The sequence below is a fragment of the Ostrinia furnacalis genome, unplaced genomic scaffold (assembly GCF_004193835.3).
Source record: "Ostrinia furnacalis isolate ACB-3 unplaced genomic scaffold, ASM419383v2 OfSCF1126, whole genome shotgun sequence".
In the NCBI taxonomy this organism is placed as follows: Eukaryota; Metazoa; Arthropoda; class Insecta; order Lepidoptera; family Crambidae; genus Ostrinia; species Ostrinia furnacalis.
In genome coordinates, this window is record NW_021131365.1 from 929,667 (window position 1) to 953,015 (window position 23,349).

Sequence of the window (23,349 nt, forward strand, 5' to 3'; positions counted from 1 at the left end):
TCACTTACGCCCGTATTCACAAACGATGCTTGCTTAAGTGAGCAGCAAATCGAACGCACAGCGTTGAATAGAGCTCTGTGATTGGTTCGTGTGTCACCCTGTGCGTCCACGCGCACTGTGAGACCTCATACAGGGTGGAAATTATGCGTATTTTTTATGCAACTGAATATGGTTGGATAGAGCTCGTGAAGCTCTTTCAGGATCAGTATCCAGTTTTTCGATATCTTGTAGGTATAGTTTAGAAATAATCGAGTGAGATCACTTATCGTTTCCACCCTGTATAGTGTTTGTGAATACGGGCGTTAGTTACCCCAATGCCTTAAAGTTTGATCGATACTCCAGTAGCAAAGGCTCATCTTAAGCGATGACCGATGTATCATCCCAGCAGATAGTAACTTTACACAATGGCAATGTGTTACCAAAAACATCCGTTCGAAGTGGAGTCAGAAGATCGGCTTACAACTATAAACACCAAAATATTTGAGATTAAAAAGAAAATACAACTGTCAGGTTTGTTATTTTGCTTTGGAGACATAATAGAAATTGATTAGTCTAGCTAGATTGTAGTCATTACAGTTTAATGTACCTATGTAGGTACATAAAAGTAATCTATGTTTTATTATTCCTTTGCTCCAGTAATTTTTAACGACTATAAATTTCCATAACCCCATTAATATCCTGAATGTGAAAGTTGGTAAGGATGGCTGGATGAATGTTTATTTGTTACTCTTTCACGCAAAAAGTACTGAACGTATTTAGATGACATTTGGTATAAAAATACATAGTTTGATACCCAAGAACATAAAGTATTTTTTATCCCGGTATTTCAAAGGGAGTGGTCATATTTCACACATCATCATCATCATCATATTTCACACGCGTAGTCGTATTTCTATGATAGACCATAATTTACGCAAGTGAAGCCACAGGTAAAAGCTAGTCATCATCATCATCATCATTTCAGCCATAGGACGTCCACTGCTGGACCCAACATAGGCCTCCCCCAATGATTTCCACAAGGGCCGGTTGGTGGCGGCCTGCATCCAGCGCCTTCCCGCTACCTTTATGAGGTCGTAGTTCCACCTTGTGGGGCAGCAAGGTTCTGGAGTGGAGGCCACGTACCGGAAAGCGCAGCGAAAAGTTATTATTATAATAAAATTATTCTTATTGTTTTTTTAAACAGAGGGTCAAAGAAAATCCTGCTACGAAGTAAATGAAGTAGAAAAGCAGCAGAACAATGACCTCATTGATACTTTAAAGAAAGAAATAAAGCTGAGGCTAAATGAACTCACTCAGGCCAGGGCGGTCATCAGCGAGGAAGAGGTGCAGATTAAGAAGTATCTGAACGAGGTCTGCCCTCTTGGGAATAAGAACTCTGATCAGGTAACTATGTCTGCCTTTGTCATCATCATCATCATTTCAGCCACAGGACGTCCACTGCTGAACATAGGTCTCCCCCAATGACTTCCACATCACACGCTTGTTTAATATACCACGCAATTTTGTATACCCATTCTTATAAGATACACTATACAAGAATGCATGGTAAATTCAGTGAACTGCTCCTGAATCGAATGTCCTACTACTGCTATTTCTATTTATTTATATTAACCGGCAGACAGTGGTGACTGAGTTTGTTGCGGCGCTTCTTCTCAGCACTTGCCAAATGTTGGTCTCGAAGCCTGGTAGGGTAAAAAGATTATGAGACATGTAGAGGCTCCTTAAGAGCAAAATGAGGATTTGTAAGAGCTATTTATTACTCTAAACAAATAAAGAAATTTTGACTTTGACTTTGACTTTGACACGGTTGGTAGCGACCTATATCCAGCGCCATCCTGCTTATTTGGATAATCTTGTGTATTCTTTGAACTCCTCCCCTACCCGTCTGCAGCGTAGGGAGTAGCCTCCATTAGCCTCTGGTAAGCCAGGGTCGTGGTCCTGCAGTGGAGACTAAAATTACCGAATGATGATGATTCTTTTGAACAGTTGCGGGTTTCAAGATTGATAAATATCCCCTGGAATTATAATAGGTACTCCTATCTCTGGTTGGGTTTTATTGGCGGCCAAACAGTAGATCCTGGCTATAAATTATGTAGCAGAGTATGAAAAGGACTATTTTCGTGTCTTCACTCTCTCCCAGAGTGTCCTTCTTGTGTTGGAAAATTCTAAAATAATCCCAATTTCCTAATTTTTCTTTCTTTTCTTCTTCGTGGTATTTCCTAGTGGTACAGTAATTTTTGATTACGTACCTCTAGGTACACACACGCTTCTAAATAAATGTTCAAATTATCTTCATCTATTCATGCAGCAAACCTTCAGCATCCAGTTTTTAAGTCAGGAATCTATTGCTGCACCATTTGAAAAGCTCGGCCAGGCTTTCAAGTTTTTGCGCCGTTTGATTGGCATCTCGAGATGCGCCGCCGCATGTGCAAGAAACGTCATTATACACTGGTAGTAGATTCAGTAAGTTTGCTTAACTGAAGGATTTTTAGAGTTAATTAATATTCCTCAAACTTTGGAAACAAACGATAATTGGTGAAAAATAATATTCGACTTTTCAACTTATAATAATAGTAATAATATTTTTAAAAGCCTTCTTTCACGTGTTACATCAGATTTAAAGAGCCGCTATTGATACATATGATTCAAAACTGCAATGTTCACCATCGTTCGTTTCAGCCAAAAATGACGTCCACAGCTGGACAAAGGGGACACCCAAGGATTACCACAGACAGCGACCGGGCTTGCGCTGCCTACATCTAATTACTTCATCACGAATCCTCTGACATAAGAGGGCACACTTCTTTCTGTGATACAAGATGACCACAATTAAGTTCACTATTGATATCTGAATCAAGTAACCCTTCTGAACCCATCCCAAAGACGACGACGTCGTTATGTAATACGACAGCCATGTTGGTTTAGCATGCAGGCCCAGTTTTTGTGCTGATGATAAATCTATAAGAATTTTTATAAAGAGATATGGCTTTGAGAAGGCCTGCATCGATTGGCGGAACAAAAACTGAAATGCTTATGAAATTGAGAGGATAAAAATCTCTCGTGAAAATTACGCGTATGTGAATTATACATTTTAATGTTTGTTAATGGTTATTAAAATATCCCTTGTTGTGGTAGACCATGACCACTATTTACTGATTCCAGACATTGTTAGTCAAGGCATGTCTATACCTCTTTCAAATCCTAAAGATACTCGTACTCAATAAGAATGAGGTGTAATTATATCAACTACAAAAAAGCCATCATAGCAAATGGGGTAATAATTTATGATAAGCTTAATTTTGATTACCATACACTTTCAGATTATACACAACCTTGACCTGAAAGTGATAGAACAAAGGAAAATTCTTGACCTATTGAAGTATGAAAAGAAAAGCAAGAAGAACAAACTGTGCGAGTTGGAAAAAGTGTACGAACATCTTCTGATAGAGAGCACTAAAAGTGAACTTGTCAAATCCAAATCTTCCACGAGAGCTAGAAAAGTAAGTGAAATAAGCTAAAAAAGAAAGTGAAATAAGCTAGAAGTTAATAAGAAAATAACGTTAATTGTAAAACATAGGTGGCAGAATACAGGCAAAAGGCTGTATGTAGGTAACGTTTTCAAAAATTAAGAACTCAGAATGTTCATTTTTTATAAACTTATTATCATGACTTATTTTCAGCACGCATCGCATTTAGAAAACGAAATTCATAAAGTTCTGATACAATGGACAGAGGCTGAGCTGGTGAAGAAGAAATACCTTACAATAAGGTAAATACAGAAAAATAATTAAATGCCCAATTTGTCTTATGTGTTAATAATGTTTTTGTCAACAGACAGGCACTGGTCGACGACTCGGTAAAGTTTGAAAGCTCATTATCGAGAATTGAAGATATGCTGAACAAACAAAGGGAAGAAATTATGAAATTAGAAGTGAGTAACTAAATAGGGCATAGAGCAGGGGTGGCCAACAAGGGGTGGTCGATCGCGACTATTAGTCCAGTCGATCGTGGCAAGGTAAAAAATAATACATGATTGTGTACTAAAGTAAGCTGTTTCATTTAAGATTTCAAGAAGTATGTAAGTGGTAGATTACCCAGGGTTTCGTTAGTAAACAGTAGATGTTATGTCTAATCAAGTTGGCCACCCCTGCCTATCTACCTTGTAATTTGTTAACGATCGCATCAGGATCCTTCTGCCATATAAAACATCTCAATTTAAAGATGAAATTCTGATTTATATTATTACCCGTGGTACTTTTATGGACACAGTATCAACTAATTAAAAAAATCTATTACCTACATTATGTAGGTATTAACCCCTGCTAGTGATGATGATAATGGTCATCATTACAGCCACAGCGTTCAATACTGAACATGACCTCCCAAAGATTTCCAAATTGGCCTGCATCTGAAGCCTTCCTGTATGCAACTTTTATGAGGTCTTTTGTCCATTATGTAGGTGGACCCCATCACTAGATTACTATACCTACATATAAAAAAAACTTCTTGTGTCAAAAGTCCTTTCATTTATCAAACGAGCAAAATATTTGACGATTTGTAAGTACTATATAATAGCTAAACAAATAAAGTTTTGACTTTGACTTTGACTTCCTTACCCAGAACGTCCGCGAAGAAGCAGCAGAGATGCGCGTACGAGCGACCGCAGCGACCGCGGCGGAGGCGGCGCGGGCGCACGACGCGGAACACAACCGCGCTTCCGAACGCGTCTATTTTGCGCAGCGCTTCGCTGAGCGGAAACGCGAGCTGGAGAAGCTGGAGAAGCGCATCTTTCCGCCTCAGGGTAAGTGACAGAGAAGAGATGTGTTGAAGCGGCGCGTGCTCACGACACAGAGCACAACCGCGCTTCCGAGCGCGTGCACTTCGCGCAGCGCTTCGCTGAACGGAAGCGCGAGCTGGAGAAGTTGGAGAAGCGCATCTTTCCGCCTCAGGGTAAGTGACAGAGAAGAGATGTTTTGAAGCGGCGCGTACTCACGACACAGAGCACAACCGCGCTTCCGAGCGCGTGTACTTCGCGCAGCGCTTCGCTGAACGGAAGCGCGAGCTGGAGAAGCTGGAGAAGCGCATCTTTCCGCCTCAGGGTAAGTGACACAGTGACAGAGAACTAACTATAGTGGGCTTGATTAACAAAACATCCCTCCTTATGGCGCAGTCGGGTAAAAATGACACACATTAATGTGGTAGGAGACAATTTGTGTCTTTAATTTTAGAATTTTTATAATTTAAATAAATTATGTAGTTATTTGATATATATACTTACCTAAAATACTACACGTCATAGGTACAAGTGTAATGAATGATTGCCTTCAATAGAAATCAAAAACTCTGCAAGCAATTATGTCTATTGCACACTGGAAGGCAAAAAAATTTGAATGGAAAACTTAATAGATTCAACTTAGATAAAAGTCAATGGAAGTGCCTTTTCAGTAACAGTGCCTACTTCTATAGGTTGAAAAATGATAACGTAGTAAATTAGGTATATAGTGCGAAGTGTTCTTATTTTCCTGATCATTACGATCCCTATTTTCAGGACAGTTACCTTTTTTTTAACATCTCACCCACAGCACGTCAAGTGGTCCGCCAGGACTCCACCAGGTCCACGGAGGGAGAGGCCGTCACTGAGGAGTCTTCAGCCGCTGCTCAGATGGAGGAGATCTTCCAAAGGCTCATGAAACTTACAGGTAGATATTGAACAAACTTCAAAAGCTCACATTTTCGAAACTTTTTTGAAAACAAAAACTAACTTATTCTGTTAAAATTTGGTAAGAAAACGTTTTATACGGCTTATAGTATTTATAGCAAATTCAGAAAACAAGTAATAGGCAATCAACACCTATGCCCACACTGAGGTCTTCCAGTGCGCGTGGACGCACAGGGTGACACACGAACCAATTGCAGAGCTCCATTCAACGCTGTGCGTTCGATTTGCTAATTCACATAAGCAAGCATCGTTTGTGAATACGGGGATTAAGATCCTATATTCAAAACTTGACAGTCTTGACACATCCATACCTGCTACACTGACACGTTGCGTTAGGAAAAAAATCCCAACTGTGTGTGACTTGCTTTAAAACAATTACACTGCTCCATAGGCCAAATGCAAACCAAGAAATGAGTTTGTCTTCTAGGAGTCACAGACACTGACGAAGTGTTCGACCGTTTCCGCGCCCAGCGTGAGACGTCCAAGCGACTGAACTACCTCCAGCAGACGACTGAAGAAGAAAAGCTGGAATTGGAGTCCAGTCAGACTGCGCTAATGGCTGAACTGGAGGCGTTTAAATTCGCCTCCGTTAAGGACAAGGATGAGTGTGTATTGTTTTAAAACAGTTAAAGTAATTTACAATCTTAATTTTGAGCTAATATAGTCCCTAGTCAGTTCCTCTGTGGTTTTCGGGTAAAGCTCGCTTGTAACTACTACAGCCTGATCATCACTTTCCATCAGGTGAGACGCAGGTTAAAAGCCTCCCCGTTTTGGTTGAAAAAAGCTTAGTCCGTGACTTTCATTCAACATCTGATTTTGATTCTGATTCGCGACATACTGCAACAAACAAATATAAAAATATTTAATGGTAATAATGATGTTAATTTGTGCAAACGTCAATTAACAGAGGTCAAGATCAAATCAATGAGCTGAAAGAAGAAATACGAAAAGAAGAAGAAACACAAGCAGAGCTGGAGGATAAGCTTGAGGAACTTACTACGGTGCTTTTGGATATCAAGCGACTACTGTATGATCTCTGTAAAATGTTAGATGTAAGTATGGTAAAAAATTACCAAATGCCTAAAATGGTTGGCGGAAAATGATAAAATAATATTACAGCTAAGTAAATGGTTTCACACTTGATACATTCACTCTGCATTCCTCTGTGTTCCCGAACTTATGCAACCCTTACTAGAGCAACCTGGGTGGAGTTTCAGTGGAAGGTCGAGTGAAGCACCTAGATTCGGGCATAGCAGGACCGGTCATTGTAGACTAGGAGCTAGTGGACGCCAGACCTTTGATTAGATTCTAATTTATGTTGCGAGCATACGCTGACAAACCTCCATAATTAAACACCACTCTTCTAGCCCATTAGTAATGTCCATTAAAATATACAACAAACTGCCAGATTAATTAAGAAATATAAAAGATAATAAACACTTTCAAAGCGATCTCAAAAATGTACTAGGTAATAAAAAAATGCTATTACACTATAAAGGAATTTTTAGAAGATAAAAATATCAAATAGAATACACAAAATTAAATATCTAAAACAAATATAATATTAAACCAAACTACATAACCTATAATAAAATATATATTAGTTATAATGTAATAATACACTGGATACAATAATTTAATATTAAATTCTAATTAATAATATTTAAGAATCTAGTTTAATACAATAATAATAATTATTTTTTAAATTCCTCCTCTCCATTGTTGTTGTGCCCGACAGGGTTCATGGTGATCCAATTATATATTTAAGACCTAATGTACACTGTGAAATGCAATAAAGATTTGAGTATTGAGTATTGAAAAACTTTCAGCTTTTATAAAATGACGTAGGTCCGGCGTCCACTAGCCTAAATCCATGGAGGAGACCTTTATCTTACAGTGGACGACATTAGGCTGACCCGAACCAGATGCCCATACTAACATAGAAAAGGCCATGACAAGTTTGTTTTTCCAGGTAATCCCAGAGCCGACGATGCCCGAATGGACGGCGGAGGCGCGCGACGTGCAGGAGCTGGTACAAGTGCTGACGCAGCGCTACGACAAGGCGTGCGCGCGCGCAGACGAGATACGGATCAAGCACGGCGAAACCACGCTCATCGCTGTGCCTTCTAACGTGAGTATTGGCTGCGAAAATTGGGTACTAAGGCCCAGAACAGACGGTGAAACGCAACTGCAACTGCTAGTTACTTTTGAGTTGCATCTAAGTTTCTGCCATAGCGTCCATTGAGAGACCACACATGACGCGACCAGTTTGAAACTTTCAGTTTCAGTTTCATTCATCAGAATCATCAGAAAGTTGCAGTTTCGTTGCAGTTGCGATTCACCGTCTGTTCTGGGCCTAAAACTACCAATAAATTCCAAACCCCAACTTCTTTAAATCTAACCCTAAAAATCAAATTAGTTTTTCTTATCATCTGGGTAGGTTGTCTGGAAGAGATCGCTTTATTGTGATAAGATCACCTAAATTGTGCCGTTTCTTCTGTTTATTTCTTTTCTTACTTGTTTGTGTTAATCATTTTAGTAGTTTTTAAATTAATGAATAGGCAATTAATTATAAATAAATAAATATTCTTAGACATTTTACACTGCGCTTCTAGTCCCAAACTAAGCAAAGCTTGTACTATGGGTACTAGACAACGGATATAAACATACTTAAATACTTTTTTTTTTTTTTGTAAATACATACTTATTATTACATAGAAAACACCCAGTCCAATACAAACAAATATGTTCATGCACACAAATGTTTGTACTGTGCGGGAATCGAACCCGCTACCTCCGGAATAGTAGTCCGTTTCGAACCACTACACCAAACAGCCGACAAAATTTCGCTACCGTGACGTTTTATTGGTCTATCTTTGCAATAGAATAGGAGAGTCACGTTTTGATTGCTTTACAAGTTATGTCAATTGACTAGAGCAGTGGTTCCCAAAGTGGTCTGGGCTACGACTCATCTAATACAAGTTCCCAAACTCGGGACCCACCTATAGGAAATTTGGCCCGCTGCCCAGCGGTTGGATCGGTAGGGTGGTGGGTGGTGTTTCGTTCTACAGGCAAGGCCCACTCTATGTTCGCTCGCGACCCACCACACCATAGTTTGGGAAACCTTGGACTAGAGTGTTTACTACCATTCGAAAGTTACTCATAATGAGTACTTTAGAGCCTGAGACTAAAATGTCTTCGCGTCTCATACTCATAGCGTCATCATTTTATACATTTCGAGGTCCCTCTTAAGCGCTAAATTGTTGTTATTTCAGCCAACAAGTCGTCCATCGTCAGTGGCTGGAGTCAGCGTCAGCCACAGTACCCCCAAGGAGACAGAGAAAGCTGTTCCAACTTACAAGGAGCTGGTGCAGAAGGAACCTGTCAGAGGGCCTGGTATGTTCTTCGTAAAACGTTCATAAGGTGGACTGACGACCTCATAAAGGTAGCAGGAAGGCGCTGGAAGCAGGCCGCTACCAACCGGTCATTGCGCAAATTATTGGGAAGGCCTATATTCAGCAGTGGACGTCCTATGGCTGAAGTAATGATCATGAAATTACTTTGTTTCTATTTTTGTATTCAAATCAGCTCAGAATGGTTTCCCAGTAGGTACAATGCCTCGTGTAGGACAAAAAGTACTTTTATCACAGTGCTGGTCAGATTGATGTTTACAGGATGCCACGATAAATACGGACAGGATGTGGTTTAACCGCAATGCTGTCCTTTAAACTAGAATTTTAAATAACTAACTTAGATAAAATCACGGGATACAATATATACCAAGCACGTGTTAAGCATGTGTTAAGTAAATACATAATAGTCCAAAGAGAGAGTACAATGTGATATAATATGATATATTCAATATTTGGCAGCATCCTGCATCCAGGAAATCAATGCGGGAGGCCTATGTTCAGCAGTGGACATCCTGTGGCTGAAATGATGATGTTGTTGATATTCAAAATTAGAAGATTTTGTCCTTCAGTTCCGATTCATGGCCATGTGGCTGTTCTTCTGGTAACTTAATATGATCCCATTTCCACATACCTTGTCAATCGTCACATTCGTAAGCAACAGAACCCCTGGATCTCATGATCAATGATGCTGTTTAGTGTGCACAAAAACCATCATCATCTTCATCACGCACTAAGGCCCAGAACACACGGTGAAACGCAACTGCAACTTCTAGTTATGAGTTGCATCTAAGTTTCTGCCATAGCGTCCGTTGAAAGACCACACATGATGCGACCAGTTTGACCAGTTCAAATCGGTTTGTATTTTTGTATCGGTATGGCAGAAACTTAGATGCAACTCAAAAGTAAGTAGAAGTTGCAGTTTCGTTGCAGTTGCGTTTCACCGTGTGTTCTGGGCCTAAATCTTTCTATTAATCTACAGCCTCCGACGAAGAGGAAGACATTCCGTCACGTTGTTACCTGAAGAGGCAAGCGCAGCTCATCATCGACACCAAGTGCAGAAGGAAGGGCTTCAGGGGCTTCCCAAGGAAATAAGAATTTAGACCAAGATGTGTTCAACACTGCCCAGCGCCGCAACCCCCACTTACTAGAATTAAAATCACGTTAAATGTAGAAATAAATAATTTTGAAACACGAATGTTTTATTGTTATGTAGATCAAAGCAATTGAACTGTAATAACACTGATCATAAATGAGGTGTTGTCTAGGATGGTACGTAACATATCCTGCCCTATAGTGCCTTTCAATATAAAAATAATATCTATCAGGAATGCAATAAAAGTAAAAGGACAGATTATAAAAAATAAACTTTTATTCCAAAAAATTACACAACGGCACGGAATCCTTTACCCTAAATTTGGAACCTCCCAATCGAATAAAATACAATCACAATACAAAGAACATTGAGGTAGGTGAATTTAGCAACGACGACGACGACGCTTCTTCCGGCGGCGGCGACAGCTTCGGCGGCGACGGCGGCGGCTGCAGCTGCGTTTGCGGCGGCGGCGGCGACGCCTACCGCAGCTACGGCGGCGGCGGCGCTTCTTCCTACGCCTCCCGCAGCTTCTACGGCGTTTCCTACGTCTACGCCCGCACCTATCTGACGGCTCCCCAGACCGCGAACGAGAAAACGACCGACTGTTCATATTCTTGTCCCCGCGACGCTTCCCCACGCGAGTTTCGTCTTCGTCCCCTCCGCGGTGGTCTGTCACCTCGCCGGTCTTGTTCGTTTCCATGTCATTCCGTTTTCTAGAAGACGTAGTTCTTCTGAGCATCTGCTCGGAGTGGCGCCTGGCTGCGGCCGCTCGACGCCTCTTATGTTGGAGGTCGACGTAGGTCTTCAACCGGGCGGCATACTTGGGCGCGTTGGTCTCGCTGCGCTTCCTGAGGAAGACTATGACATCCTCGTTGATCTTCTTCTTCTTCTCCTCGTCTCCTTCGGCCTCCATGCCGCCGTTGAGGCTCATCAGCCTCACTCCGTCCTCATTCCGTTGCCATCCACAGGTCACGTAGAATTTTGTTTGTTACTCATCTAAAAACCGTCCGACATGATCGAACATTTCTTTGTATCTGTCAAACTTCTTTTCTTTGTTTTTTGATGGTGTCAAAAGAATTAAAAAACGGTTCTTGTATAGGCCAGTATTTATTTCAGTTCTCCATAGATTAATACTATGAGGTTTTAATCAGGAAGTCGTAGAGGTCGCTGTGAGAGTTCAATGTTCTTTCATAAGATAGAGTGCACTCAAGAGGAGCCTTCTAAATTAGAATCTGCATTTAAGTTTAAGGCGTCGTTAACTAAGAGTAAAATGCAAAAAGTAGCTGTTGATAAAGTATTTTAATTTAAAAATAACTCGTCCAACTTCAATTAAAACTGTTACAAGGTATACAAAAACAGAGATATACAAAATGATTATCAAATAACGTATAAACACACTTAATTTCCCTAAAAATGTGCTAACAACGGCGGCGACGGCGCTTCTTCCGGCGGCGGCGGCAGCTGCGGCGGCGGCGGCGGCGGCTACAGCTGCGCTTGCGTTTACGCCGGCGGCGTTTTCCGCAACTCCTACGACGACGTCGTTTTTTCTTACTACAGCCATCTGCAGGTTCTTTAGACCGGGACCTCGAAAAGAAACTACTTTTCACAGATTTTTCCCCACGATTCTTCACTGACTTTTCCCCACGACTCTTCACCGACTTATCCCCACGACGCTTTCCCACCGACCGCTGATCGCCTTCTGTCCCTCGACGCTCCGAAGGCACAAGATTCTGGTCTCCCTCGTTCCTCTTGGCCGACGTTATCGTCTTTTGGCTTTTTATAGTCTGCTCTGAACGTCTCCTAGCCGCCGCAGCTCGTCGTCGCTTTTGCTGCAAGTCCATACAGGTCTTCAACCGACTTCCATACTTGGTCGCGTCAGTCTGACTGCGCTTGTGGAGGAACATCAACACATCTTCGTTGATGGACTTTTTCTTCTGCTCAGGGTCCATGCCGCCGGTGAGGCCCATCGCCTCGCGGTTTCGTTGCAACCCGTCGATCACATGGAATTTTGTGCTATTTAACTCTAAATTGATAAAAAACGCATTACGAGAATTTCATTCTTGATGTAAGCTTTTCCGATGAAACATGTCAAATTTGACAGTTTGACAGCATCTATTTTTTCTACCATAGTGTTTTTAGTGGCCAGTACTTTTTGTAGACTTATGCGCTAAATATCTACCAGTCTTCTTTTCTTCCTGTCTAACCGCCATTGCAAATAGAATTGACGAGTGTGAGAGATAATAAGCAATACATCTGATGGAGTTACTAGTTCTGAGAGAAAAACTGTGTCCACGCCACAGATGTCATGAGAATTTGCTCACGCAAGCGGGATTGGCTCGCTTGCACATTTCTCGCTGCGGATCACACGCAGTTTTCAGACTGTTAAATGTTAACTAATATTTTATTTAATTGACCAAACCAAGTAGGTAGTTTTGCACTCGTAGAAATTAAAAGAGAGAAGGGTGAAGAAAAAAAAACTTTGGAAAAATTGTTTTATTCAGATTTTGGAATAAATATTTGATGTGGTTCTGCTTCTTTTTCCATTTCCATAACTATATTTAACACCTTAGTTCTGAACATTAGTTTTTGGTATCTAGTGAATCTTTTCAATGTTGGCTGCAGGGATTGAAAGAAAGCCAAATCCTCACTTTCTAGTTGCAATTGATTAGGCTTTAAACATGTATGTGCCCCAAATCCACTTTTAGTTTTATTTGCTCGTTTTAGAACTTTGTATCGCCTTTTATTTGATCTGGGTTTCACTTCAGGTGTTTCTAACAAGGTTTCTACGAGTGAATGACTTTCTTCATACAATTCTTCGCATGGTGACTCATCGCCAGCATTTTCCGTTCCGTCTAAGAAAGTCAATATGTCATAGTAAACATATTTCTTCCTTTTACTACTAAAGCCCGATGGATTATTTTTTTCAAATATCCTGTCCTTCTTATAACTGTCCCTTGCTGTTCGCCAGCGTTGTTGTATTTTCTTGTCTGAAATAATAAAAAATACATTAGATTGCCTGCACCGCCGCAACTGCGTGTAGTAAGAGTATTATTAAAAAGCACTCTATTGAAGGCCCAAATAAAGGCGAAAATAGCTCAATGGTGTCGGTATCGGACTTGCCGAGGGTGGGTAGTTTAAACCCCGCGGCCCGCTGGGCTATTGTGGTGGCCACTACGCACGCATACGTAGGTACTCGCATTTAGCATAGATAGGGGTTAACGGGAATGTTAGTAGTTTTTGCAATACAAATTACATATTATTAGGTATTATTCTTTGAAAAAAAAATTAAGGAGTGTACCGTTTAAAATGAAATTACTTTGTAAACAAGACAACATTTTGGCGGGAAGTCAATTTACCCAATAATAAGAGTAGATTCCACCAATTCACTACAAAACTGGTTCAGCACGAGGTAAATAAGTATTAAACTCGAAACGAGATAAAAAGCTGTTTGTAATTATTGTCATTATTTTGTGCATAATTAACATTAGTAGGTTAATCCTACTACAAACGATTCTGAAACGCCAAGTGACACGAATCGGAACTAATATGTAATAATCCAGTATTGAAAGTAGCGCCCTCTTATCAACGTTATCTGGGACTGTTGTGTTGGACAACATGCTAATAAAAACAAAATAAATAACCAAATTACATACCCGCCATTTTTATATCCTCAGGGCTCAAACTTTGGTAGTCGGGTGTCAATTCCGCTAGAATTTCCGTCCATGCTGCCTCTCTCGCGTCCCTGTCTTTGTATAACAAATGTTTTTTGTCCCACAACACGGGCCGCTGATGGACTTCGATTATCACTTGTTCTGTGTCGATGTACATTTTGTTAGTGCTGACGAGACACATCACTGCTGTAGAATTGAATTGTTACTTGGTAAATAGGAAAAGTTTAGCAACAAAAAATTATGTTGACTGAACGTTAAAACGCGGTGCGTGCGCTCCGCGTAAATGTTTTCTGGGCACTGTTTCTATGCGCGTCCCCGCATGCGGGCGGGTCCCCCCGCGGCCCCGCACTGCCCCGCAGCGGGGCGTGTCGCCCCGCACCGGGCCTTCCCGCGTTCCGTGCGTCACGCACGCTTCACAAATACAAGTAATAATATTCTGTGCTCGTAAATAATGCAAGTTGCAATGTAGGTTATGTTGTTGTAATCTATACTATCTACACTAATATTATAAATGCGAAAGTAACTCTGTCTGTCTGTGTTGCTTTAACACCTAAACCACTGAACCGATTTTTACGGAATTCGCTGCCTGCTGCTGTATTTCCTGAACACAATCCGGGTGTTTTTAAGGCGAGAGTGAATTGGAACTTTCAGGGCAGATATGTACAATCCTAGACTGCATCTCACTTAACACCAGGTGCGATTGCGGTCAAATACCTGCCTTGTCTAGCATAAAAAAAATTGTCAAAAGCGGTGAGTAATAACGGAACAGCGCTACATGAAATCTCAAACCGTCCCTGTCCCCGTTGATAAGGTGGTGGACAAGGCTGAAACGTGACGATCTGTTGTCTCTCTAATAACAATAGGTACAGGATAAAAGTATAAGAATACAGGTAGGTATTAAACACGTATTAGAAGGTAGAAGGGGTACCGTTCACATCGCCTCATCCACTATACATCTTAGCACCGCTTATTTTCCTAGCACATCTCTGGTGGAAACTACCGCATCATTTCACACACGACGATGTCCTCACACACATCTTGGTATAGATGACCCACGCTGAACTGTCCCACCAAACTCAATGACAGGGGGGCGCTACCATCGTTCAACTATATGGTTTCCAACATGGCAAAAATCTGAACCAGCGATCCGGTATTGACGGTGGCGCCCCGCTGTCAATGTCATCGACAGGACAGTCCAGTATTTTGGAACTATAGCAGCTGATGTTTGAGGGAAACATAGATGACCCACGCTGAACTGTCCCGCCAAACTCAATGACAGGGGGGCGCTACCATCGTTCAACTATATGGTTTCCAACATGGCAAAAATCTGAACCAGCGATCCGGTATTGACGGTGGCGCCCCACTGTCAATGTCATCGACAGGACAGTCCAGTATTTTGGAACTACACAGCCATCCCGCATCATCATGACACACTATGATTTTNAATTTTTATGGAGGAAATTGATCTAAGGCCGGCAATACACGGACCGCCCGAATCAGTTGCAACTGCTCGAGCGGTTCGTGTATGTGCATTGTGCGTCCATAGAACTCTGCAGCAGTTCACTGTGCAGTCGACAGCTTGAAGCTGTCGACCCTGGCTGCTTCAAGCGGTCCGTGTATTGCCGCTCTAACAGACGCTAGTACGCACTCCGAAGTATGGGCGACACACGGCGCGGAAAGTAACTGGCGTGCGTGTGCGTGTTGACATTGTCTCGATCAATTTGTCGCATAGTGTAACTGCGCCATTACTTACAGTTTGCAAAAAGGTACCATGTTCTAGGTAATAATTCAAAATATTTCTACGGTTCTACCTGCATCCTATCCTATCTATGAAATACTAAATTGTAAAATGAAACATTTGATTTATAAAAATAAAGTCGTGTATTCAAAAATCAGTAAACACATACAAAATGACATCACACCCCTGAATTTTAAAAGTTGTGGCCGCGACAATACACGATAAGATAAACGGACCTAAAAAATCTAGATTGGTATGAAGTTAGCAACGGCGGCGACGACGCTTCTTTCTGCGACGGCGGCAGCTGCGGCGGCGACGGCGGCGGCTGCAGCTGCGGCGGCGGCGTCGGCGGCGGCGTCTCCCGCAGCTTCTACGGCGTCGGCGGCGTCGTCTGCTGCGACGGCGGCGGCGTCTGCGCCTGCCACAGCTCCGGCGGCGGCGCTTGCGCCTGCGTCGCCCGCATCTGTCCGACGGCTCGCCAGACCGCGACCGCGAGAACGACCGGTTATTCAACTTGTCCCCGCGCCGTTTCCCCACAGCCCGCTCGTCTTCCTCCCCGCGATGTTCCGTCGTCTCCATCGTTTTGTTCTGCTCCAACTCGTTCCTCTTCCGCGCTGCTGCTGCGTGGAGCATCTGTTCCGAGTGCCTCCTCGCCGCTGCGGCCCGGCGCCGCTTGTGCTGCAAGTCCACGTACGTCTTGAGCCGCGCGGCATACTTCGGGGCGTCAGTCTCGCTGTGCTTCCTCAGGAACACCATGACATCCTCGTCGATCTTCTTCTTCTTCTCCTCTTCGTCGGCCTCCATGCCGCCGTTGAGGCCCATTTAGCCCCGCCAGTCCGTTGCCATTCGATAATCGTTTATTCGTTTACGGAAAACGTTGTAAATAAAAATTAAGATGGAAAATTAGAAAAAAATCTAAAAATCTCCCGACATGATGGAAAATTTCGCTGTTCAATCGAAAAATGACTGCATTCTTCTTTCAAAAAGGAAAACATTCTTTCTTTTCTGTTTGCAACCAGCCAATGTTTTTAAGACAAAATTAACACAACCTTACCTCTTTAGATTCCAGTACGATTCATAAAAAACATCACAACAAAAACATGTCAAATCAACGTGTCAAACTTTTGGTGCAGTATACATAGTATTTTAGATTAATTTTTAGATAGTTATAAATAAAAACGATCATGTTCTGTCCACACAAGAACTCGTACCTGCAACTGGTGTGCGCGATGAACCCTCGGGTGATCAACAAGGCTGTCGACCAGGCCATGCAGAGGAAACACTTCGACCCACACACTGGTAATCATTTACTAGCTTTACCATTGGCTTTACCACAGTAAATTCATTAATAATCACGTTCATTAGGTAGACTGGTGAAGAACCACCCGGCATTAAGTCCGCCACAGTACGTTACTAGGTGCAAGTGCAAAAGTTTAAATAATTAAAGGTTCGGCCAAACCAACGCGATCAACCGGCGTGCAGCGATGGCGATCAATGCATTTAGGTCTGGTCGCCATCGCTGCACGCCGGCTGATCGCGCTGAGATCGCATTGGTTTGGCCGAACCCTTAGGAAATACTATATCCAGCTATGAATTATGCAGCATTTATTTATAACAACAACAGTAACGGTTGGCTCGTTATGAATAAAATTATGTACGGTATCCGGAAAATCTCAGTCACAAAAATGTCTAATTACCTACCTACTATGATTCTTTTACTTACCTCTTACCCTGTCCGATATTTGTGTTCGTGGCAATAAACAGTAGGTGTAACTTCGACTAGTAAATGTTAAAGATCTATATTGTCTTTTTTAACACAGCTTGATAGAATGTACTTATTTCTTTCAATAATATCAACAAAACAACTACTTCTAACCTACCTACAAAGAAGGCAGCTTAAAGAAATTATATTGTCTAAATATCCACACTTACCGTATTCCTTCCAGAGTTGCCCCCAGCTCAAAGACTGGAATCCATGCAGCCGTCGCTCTACGCGCCACACGTGGACATCTCCAGAGCCCGGCTGGGCTTCGGACGCGTGGGCCTTAGGATCATCAACCGAGATCTCCATAACCCAGACCAATTGGTGCAGCTCCAAGCTTTGCACACCATCATGGATCAGGTACTTGGGTGTTTGATTTGGGTGCATTTTAACACTTTCTAATTCAAATTCAAGAACTTTATTGCGCACTAGGCATGGAACATTTCATGAATAGCAGGTGAAAAATCATATGAAATGAATTTCATTAATCACACCTGCTATTTTTCTTCACATAGACTGCTATAATTTCGCAGTCAACGAAATCACGAATCACATTAATTTCATTCATTCATTCGAGCGAAGTCCGTGAGCGCTGCTCTGCTAAGTGACCGAGCGAGTAAGAAGGAATGATTTGATCATGTGCGTGTTAGAAAAGGACAAGAGATGTGATGACGAACGAAACTGAGCATTTTAAATATGAACTTTAAACTCAAAGGAGTAAGGTTTAGATTTCCTTGTCATGATTCGTATGATTTTATTAGATAGCAGGCAGATGAAATGAATGATTTTTCACTAGTCGCGCGGTTAGTGATTGTTTTGTTGCATACATACTGTGCTGCGGAACTGTTTGTTTTTTGTTGTGCGACAAAATCAAACAGTGTAATACGCTGTTACGGCCAGCGTTTGTTTCATCAATGTTGAGTATACCTACCCTACATCGAAAACAAACGCTGGCCGTAACAGCGTATTACACTTGAAAATTTCGACGGGTTCATCCAGTGTCTAAGTAGCTCAGTTGGAAGAGCAGTCGCCCGGCAAGCGGAAGGTCGTGGGTTCAATTCCCGCCTTAGGCAGTTCGATTTTTTCAAGTTATTTATAATTTTCAAATTAGTTTGAGATGCGACTCTTAACGCTAAAAATTAAATAACTAAAATCAAACAGATATTAATTAAGTCACATTCAATATAGGTAGCTAATTAGCAATCATTCATCATAATTCATACTTCATTAAAAGTACTTAGCACATTAAATGAAAGAGCTTTATTTTAACGCTGCGAATAAAAATCATTGCCTGTGAAATTTCACATGTGAAATCACATGAATAAAAATCATCATTTCATGAAATGAAAATGAACGGAAAATAGCAATCATTTCCATGCCTATTGCGCACGTTTTCAGTAATAACCAGTAAAAGAACTGAATTTCTTTGGTTATAGGTGTGTGAATAGTGTGTTGTCAAAGGGTCTGGGTCAAAAAGCAAGGGTAGACACAAATTTTAACGTGAAATTAATTTGTGAATGTGTCTAACTACCCTCAGTTGTTTCACCACACTGGTCACTTTTTATGAACTGTCTAACGTTATTCTTGTAGTTTTGTATGGCAAAGGGAACCACGCACTCAATTGACCAACTTTTAAATAATTTCAGAGCTACTAAAAAGAAAATTGCTCAGTTTTCAGGGCTTTATACTGAAGCTTTATTGTTTGCTAACCCTATAACATTATTTGTTTATCACTAACAATTAATTTGCAGGTGCAAATATCAGAAAACGCAATATTCCTAATCAACTTGCACGTGGTGTACCGCCTCATAGATCTGATGCTGGACCGCGACCCGATCATCCGAGAGAAAGTCTGTCTCACTCTCACACACTTGGCTTCGTACTACCAAGGGAGACAGAGGATCATGTCTCGTGCTGACATTGTGAGCAACCTCATGAGGCTTATCATGAGAGATAGAAAGGAGATTCGATATGCAGCTTCATATACACTGAGGACTTTGGCAAGGGACAGGTGTGCCTGTGAAATGATTGTAGAGAACAACGATATCATCGAAGACTTGTTGAAGATGATCAAGAATGATCATACAGGGATAGTGGTGCTCCATTTGAAGACACTGGCCAATCTTGCTGAATGGGATCCGGTTCGGCCTTTAAGAGCTAATGCTTTTCAGGTAATTAAATATCGTCATTTGAGTGTAGTAGATAGAATGAAAATACTTTATTGTACACCACACCAAAAATACACAAGAGATGGCTTATCGCCATGACGCGATCTCTTCCAGACAACCTAGAGGACAGTTGTTTAGATTAAGTAAAAGGGGCTGTAGATAAAATATATTTGTAGTGAAAATATTTAAGCATCTACAGGGTGTTAGGTAAATAGGTATATGAGCCGACACTAGCCCATGTTAACATCGGCATATAAATGGTATGGTGAAGTCAGAAAATTGATATCTTTATTTTAATTGTTTTAATTTTCCATTTATATGACCATGTTAACATGGGTTAGGGGTCATCCATAAAGTACGTCACACGTAAAGAGGGGGGGAGGGGGTTGACAAAGTGTGACATGGTGTGACAAGGGGTGGGAGGGGTCCTAAGTTTCGTGACATCACATTTCAATTGTTTCAAATATTTGATATAATGTTGATTTCATAAAAAAAAGTATACTTAATTTAAATGGAAATAACAAAAACTAATTCCGGATCTGCTGTTCATTTAATAATTTTTCGTTGTGAAATTGCAAAACATGTGACGTCACACTAGGGAGGGGGGGGTCTCAGAAATGTGACCACCTGTGACAAGGACGGAGGGGGGGTCAAAAAATCATGAAATTCGTGTGACGTACTTTATGGATGGCCCCTTAGTGTCGGCTCATATACCCATTTACCTAACACCCTGTATACGTATACATACAGGGTGGAATATTGTAATGCCACCTGGAGGGAAAGTACTCTTAATACTATTGATAGAAAATTTTAATCAAAGAAAACATTCCTTAATTTAGGAAAAGAAATAGAACTGCATTCAAAGATTTCTAAAAATTTGCCGGGAGTCGAACCAACTAAAATATGTTAAAAATTACATCCTGTATTTTTATTGCATCGATCGTTAGGGTAAACTATAAGGATGAAATGTCTCTAACAAACTTGATAAATCAAATGAAAGGAAAACCATGAAATCTTAAATTAAAGAAAATTGTATGGTACCTATGATGGTGAATTTTCGAAAAAAATCGAATATCTTTGAATGCAGTTCTTTTTCTTTTCGTCGGCCGTTTGGTGTAGTGGTTCGGAACGGACTACTATTCCGGAGGTAGCGGGTTCGATTCCCGCACAGTATAAACATTTGTGTGCATGAACATATTTGTTTGTATTGGACTGGGTGTTTTCTATGTATAATAAGTATGTATTTACAAAAAAAAAGTATTTAAGTATGTTTATATCCGTTGTCTAGTACCCATAGTACAAGCTTTGCTTAGTTTGGGACTAGAAGCGCAGTGTAAAAAATGTCTAAGGATATTTATTTATTTATTTTTAAAAATAAAGGAATGTTTTCTTTGAGAACATTTTTCTATCTACAGTATTAAGAGTGCTTTCCCTCCAGGTGGCATTACAAAATTCCACCCTGTATATTAGTATCGTTGCAGAGCAACATGCGAAATTTTCGGATTTCGTGCGTATCTCTACGATTTCTAGGTACTATAATCAACATCAATAAATTTCAAATTGTATTGCCCCCAGGTGATGCTCAAACTCTTCGACAATCCTGACCCAAGAATCGTCAGCGGGGCCATGGACTGCATGAGCCAGCTCTGCAAGCACGAGATCGGCATGAAACTGGCCGACGACAACGACCTGACCTTCGTCCTTCGTCAATTCATCGCTTCCCCGGAGATAGAAGTCATCATCAGCGCTGTAGGTCTCATGGCATATACAACCTTGACTACCCGTTCAAAATGGCGGGCGAAAGAACGTTGTGGTGAGATCACAAAGCGCCTTGTCCATTTATGTCACAGCCCGAACAAACCGCTGCTGCAGTTGCGTTGTATGCAAGTGCTGATCAACCTTTGCGACTGTCCAGACATTAGGTACCACATGAAGATGCATTGGGAGAAGAAGGTGATTGCGATAAAGATAAGAACGCACGAGGAATGGGACGGCACGTCCGAGACGACCAGTTATGGGTTGGAGACTGGTCACAACTATAGGACGATGTGTATAGAGAAGGTGGAGTGTATCAAGAATGATATTGGGGATAATCCGTTGGTGGTGAACGTGCATAGCTATTTGAGGAGAGTCGGCGAGGTGAAGGAGCATCTGATTAAAGCTATCAACTGGAAATCTTATAGAGACTAGAAATTTAAAGTGATATCAAGATTTAAATACTATTAGCTTCAGTTACCAGCATGACAAAATGTACAAATTCCAGCATTACTTTGAATCTTGGACATAAGACGTAATGCTGGAGCGAAATTCGCGTTTTTGTGGTGGATTGACTTAGATTGCGAACTACCAGACAAAGTAGCTTCGTTTCTTATACAAAAGGGACAAACAAAGTTACTTCGCGACTTCTAACCAAATCTAGAAATGTTACCTACATATAATTGTAAATATTGATTTATAGTATTTTACTATAATCACAATGAAACATTATTATTTATTTATAAGCATGTTTATTCGTTTTCGAACAAAAATTACAATAATATTACACTAATTGAGCTACATTTGGTTTGTTTAAATACACAGTGTTTTGTGCCTCGTGGCGGACTTAAAGCTATGACGTCAGTCGTTCAGCCTACATACGCACCAAGTATTCTAACGGCGATGTAATGAGAATCGATAAATAAGTGCCCACAACAATAATGTTGTCATAACAACAAAGATTTTTATGTATACTACACTAGACAGGTTAGCCTGTAAAATTCCTCACAAAGTTACTGTCTATTCCAGTTTATTTATGGACAGCCAATATGAATAACATTGTAACTTAAGTTATTCGTTTGTGCAACTTTATCTCATAATATGGACTAGACTTGCTGTTGTAAACGTGTTTTCAGTTACAATGTTATTCATATTGGGTGTCGATATGTATTTCCTTCACAACTTTTTGCTTGAGAGCAAGCGAGAGCTGAGCTGACACGACTTTAATTCTGAGCAGCTATCTCGTAGTATACATAAAAGTCTTGTACAAAAAGTACGAAACATATTTATTTGACCAAAGTAGACCTTGGAGTAATATTTTTAAGGCCGAAACACACCAAACATAAATATGTAAAACTAAATGTTTTACATATTTACATAATAATTACAATCAGATAACAGTCAGCGTCAAATAGTCCGTGACATCTAAAGTAGCCAAAAAGTTCGCAACACATCTTTGTTACAATGAGGGTTTTCGCGAATGAAAGATCCGCTAGATGGCGGGACGTGGATGTGGGGTCTGACTGCTGTGTGATTGGTGGATTTTGACATATCTGTCAATGTCATGTCAAAAGTAACCAATCATGCAGCATTTGGACCTCGCGTCTACATATTGTCTGTGTATTTAAACACTCAAAAGCACTCATTCAAGGATATAGCAACAAAGTAACTAAGGAACTGCTAAAGTTCAAAAGATACAAAGCCTGTGCAGTGACTAGAATACTGACCGGCCACTGCAAACTAAACAAACATAAATCGAACATGAACATGACCGAGGAAACTCTGTGCAGATTCTGCCACACAGAAGAAGAAACGGCCATGCATCTCGGGCGACACATCGTGCACCCGGATGAGATAGCAGATATCACGCTCCAAAGAATCTGGAAATTTATAGACTCAACGGGACTAAGCAGTGAACTCTAAAGACAAGGGCTGCCACAATAGATCAAACCTGGTCGAGTTGGCGCAAATAAAGGCCCAAAAACCAATAATAATAATAATACATATTGCCATCTGGCGGATATTTCATT

The 23,349-nt window shown here is 41.0% G+C and overlaps 6 protein-coding genes across 7 annotated transcripts; 2 read left to right on the forward strand and 4 right to left on the reverse strand.

Moving 5' to 3' along the window:
- The first annotated feature begins 387 nt into the window (after positions 1-387).
- On the forward strand, positions 388-10,311 carry CCDC151 (Coiled-coil domain containing protein 151). Its single transcript, XM_028302473.1, has 12 exons — positions 388-510; positions 1,184-1,383; positions 3,321-3,500; positions 3,681-3,769; positions 3,835-3,931; positions 4,621-4,801; positions 5,583-5,699; positions 6,147-6,324; positions 6,627-6,771; positions 7,692-7,850; positions 8,995-9,115; positions 10,112-10,311. The coding sequence occupies exons 1-12, from the start codon at positions 405-407 to the stop codon at positions 10,222-10,224; spliced, it is 1,686 nt and encodes a 561-aa protein (XP_028158274.1). The 5' UTR covers positions 388-404; the 3' UTR covers positions 10,225-10,311.
- A 218-nt stretch (positions 10,312-10,529) lies between these two features.
- On the reverse strand, positions 10,530-11,291 carry LOC114351299 (arginine/serine-rich coiled-coil protein 2-like). Its single transcript, XM_028302469.1, has one exon. It carries the CDS (start codon positions 11,154-11,156, stop codon positions 10,608-10,610), a length of 549 nt encoding a protein of 182 aa, XP_028158270.1. The 5' UTR covers positions 11,157-11,291; the 3' UTR covers positions 10,530-10,607.
- Positions 11,292-11,489: 198 nt separating this feature from the next.
- LOC114351294 (protamine-like) lies at positions 11,490-12,612 on the reverse strand. The gene has a single exon (XM_028302456.1). It carries the CDS (start codon positions 12,190-12,192, stop codon positions 11,644-11,646), a length of 549 nt encoding a protein of 182 aa, XP_028158257.1. The 5' UTR covers positions 12,193-12,612; the 3' UTR covers positions 11,490-11,643.
- A 91-nt stretch (positions 12,613-12,703) lies between these two features.
- On the reverse strand, positions 12,704-14,285 carry LOC114351292 (uncharacterized). Its single transcript, XM_028302452.1, has 2 exons — positions 13,879-14,285; positions 12,704-13,212 (listed from the first exon to the last, which is right to left on the reverse strand). The coding sequence occupies exons 1-2, from the start codon at positions 14,075-14,077 to the stop codon at positions 12,719-12,721; spliced, it is 693 nt and encodes a 230-aa protein (XP_028158253.1). The 5' UTR covers positions 14,078-14,285; the 3' UTR covers positions 12,704-12,718.
- LOC114351291 (uncharacterized) lies at positions 13,551-22,644 on the forward strand. Of its 2 annotated transcripts, XM_028302451.1 has the most exons (5): positions 13,551-13,634; positions 16,797-16,933; positions 17,581-17,756; positions 19,148-19,567; positions 21,140-22,644. In XM_028302451.1, exons 2-5 carry the CDS (start codon positions 16,819-16,821, stop codon positions 21,752-21,754), a joined length of 1,326 nt encoding a protein of 441 aa, XP_028158252.1. In that variant the 5' UTR covers positions 13,551-13,634; positions 16,797-16,818; the 3' UTR covers positions 21,755-22,644. The 2 variants fall into 2 exon arrangements, with proteins under 2 accessions (XP_028158252.1, XP_028158251.1); XM_028302450.1 differs by lacking the exon at positions 13,551-13,634 and having other exon boundaries at positions 16,762-16,933.
- Positions 15,779-16,605, reverse strand: LOC114351293 (protamine-like). Its single transcript, XM_028302455.1, has one exon. The coding sequence runs from the start codon at positions 16,454-16,456 to the stop codon at positions 15,896-15,898; it is 561 nt and encodes a 186-aa protein (XP_028158256.1). The 5' UTR covers positions 16,457-16,605; the 3' UTR covers positions 15,779-15,895.
- Positions 22,645-23,349: the final 705 nt, after the last annotated feature.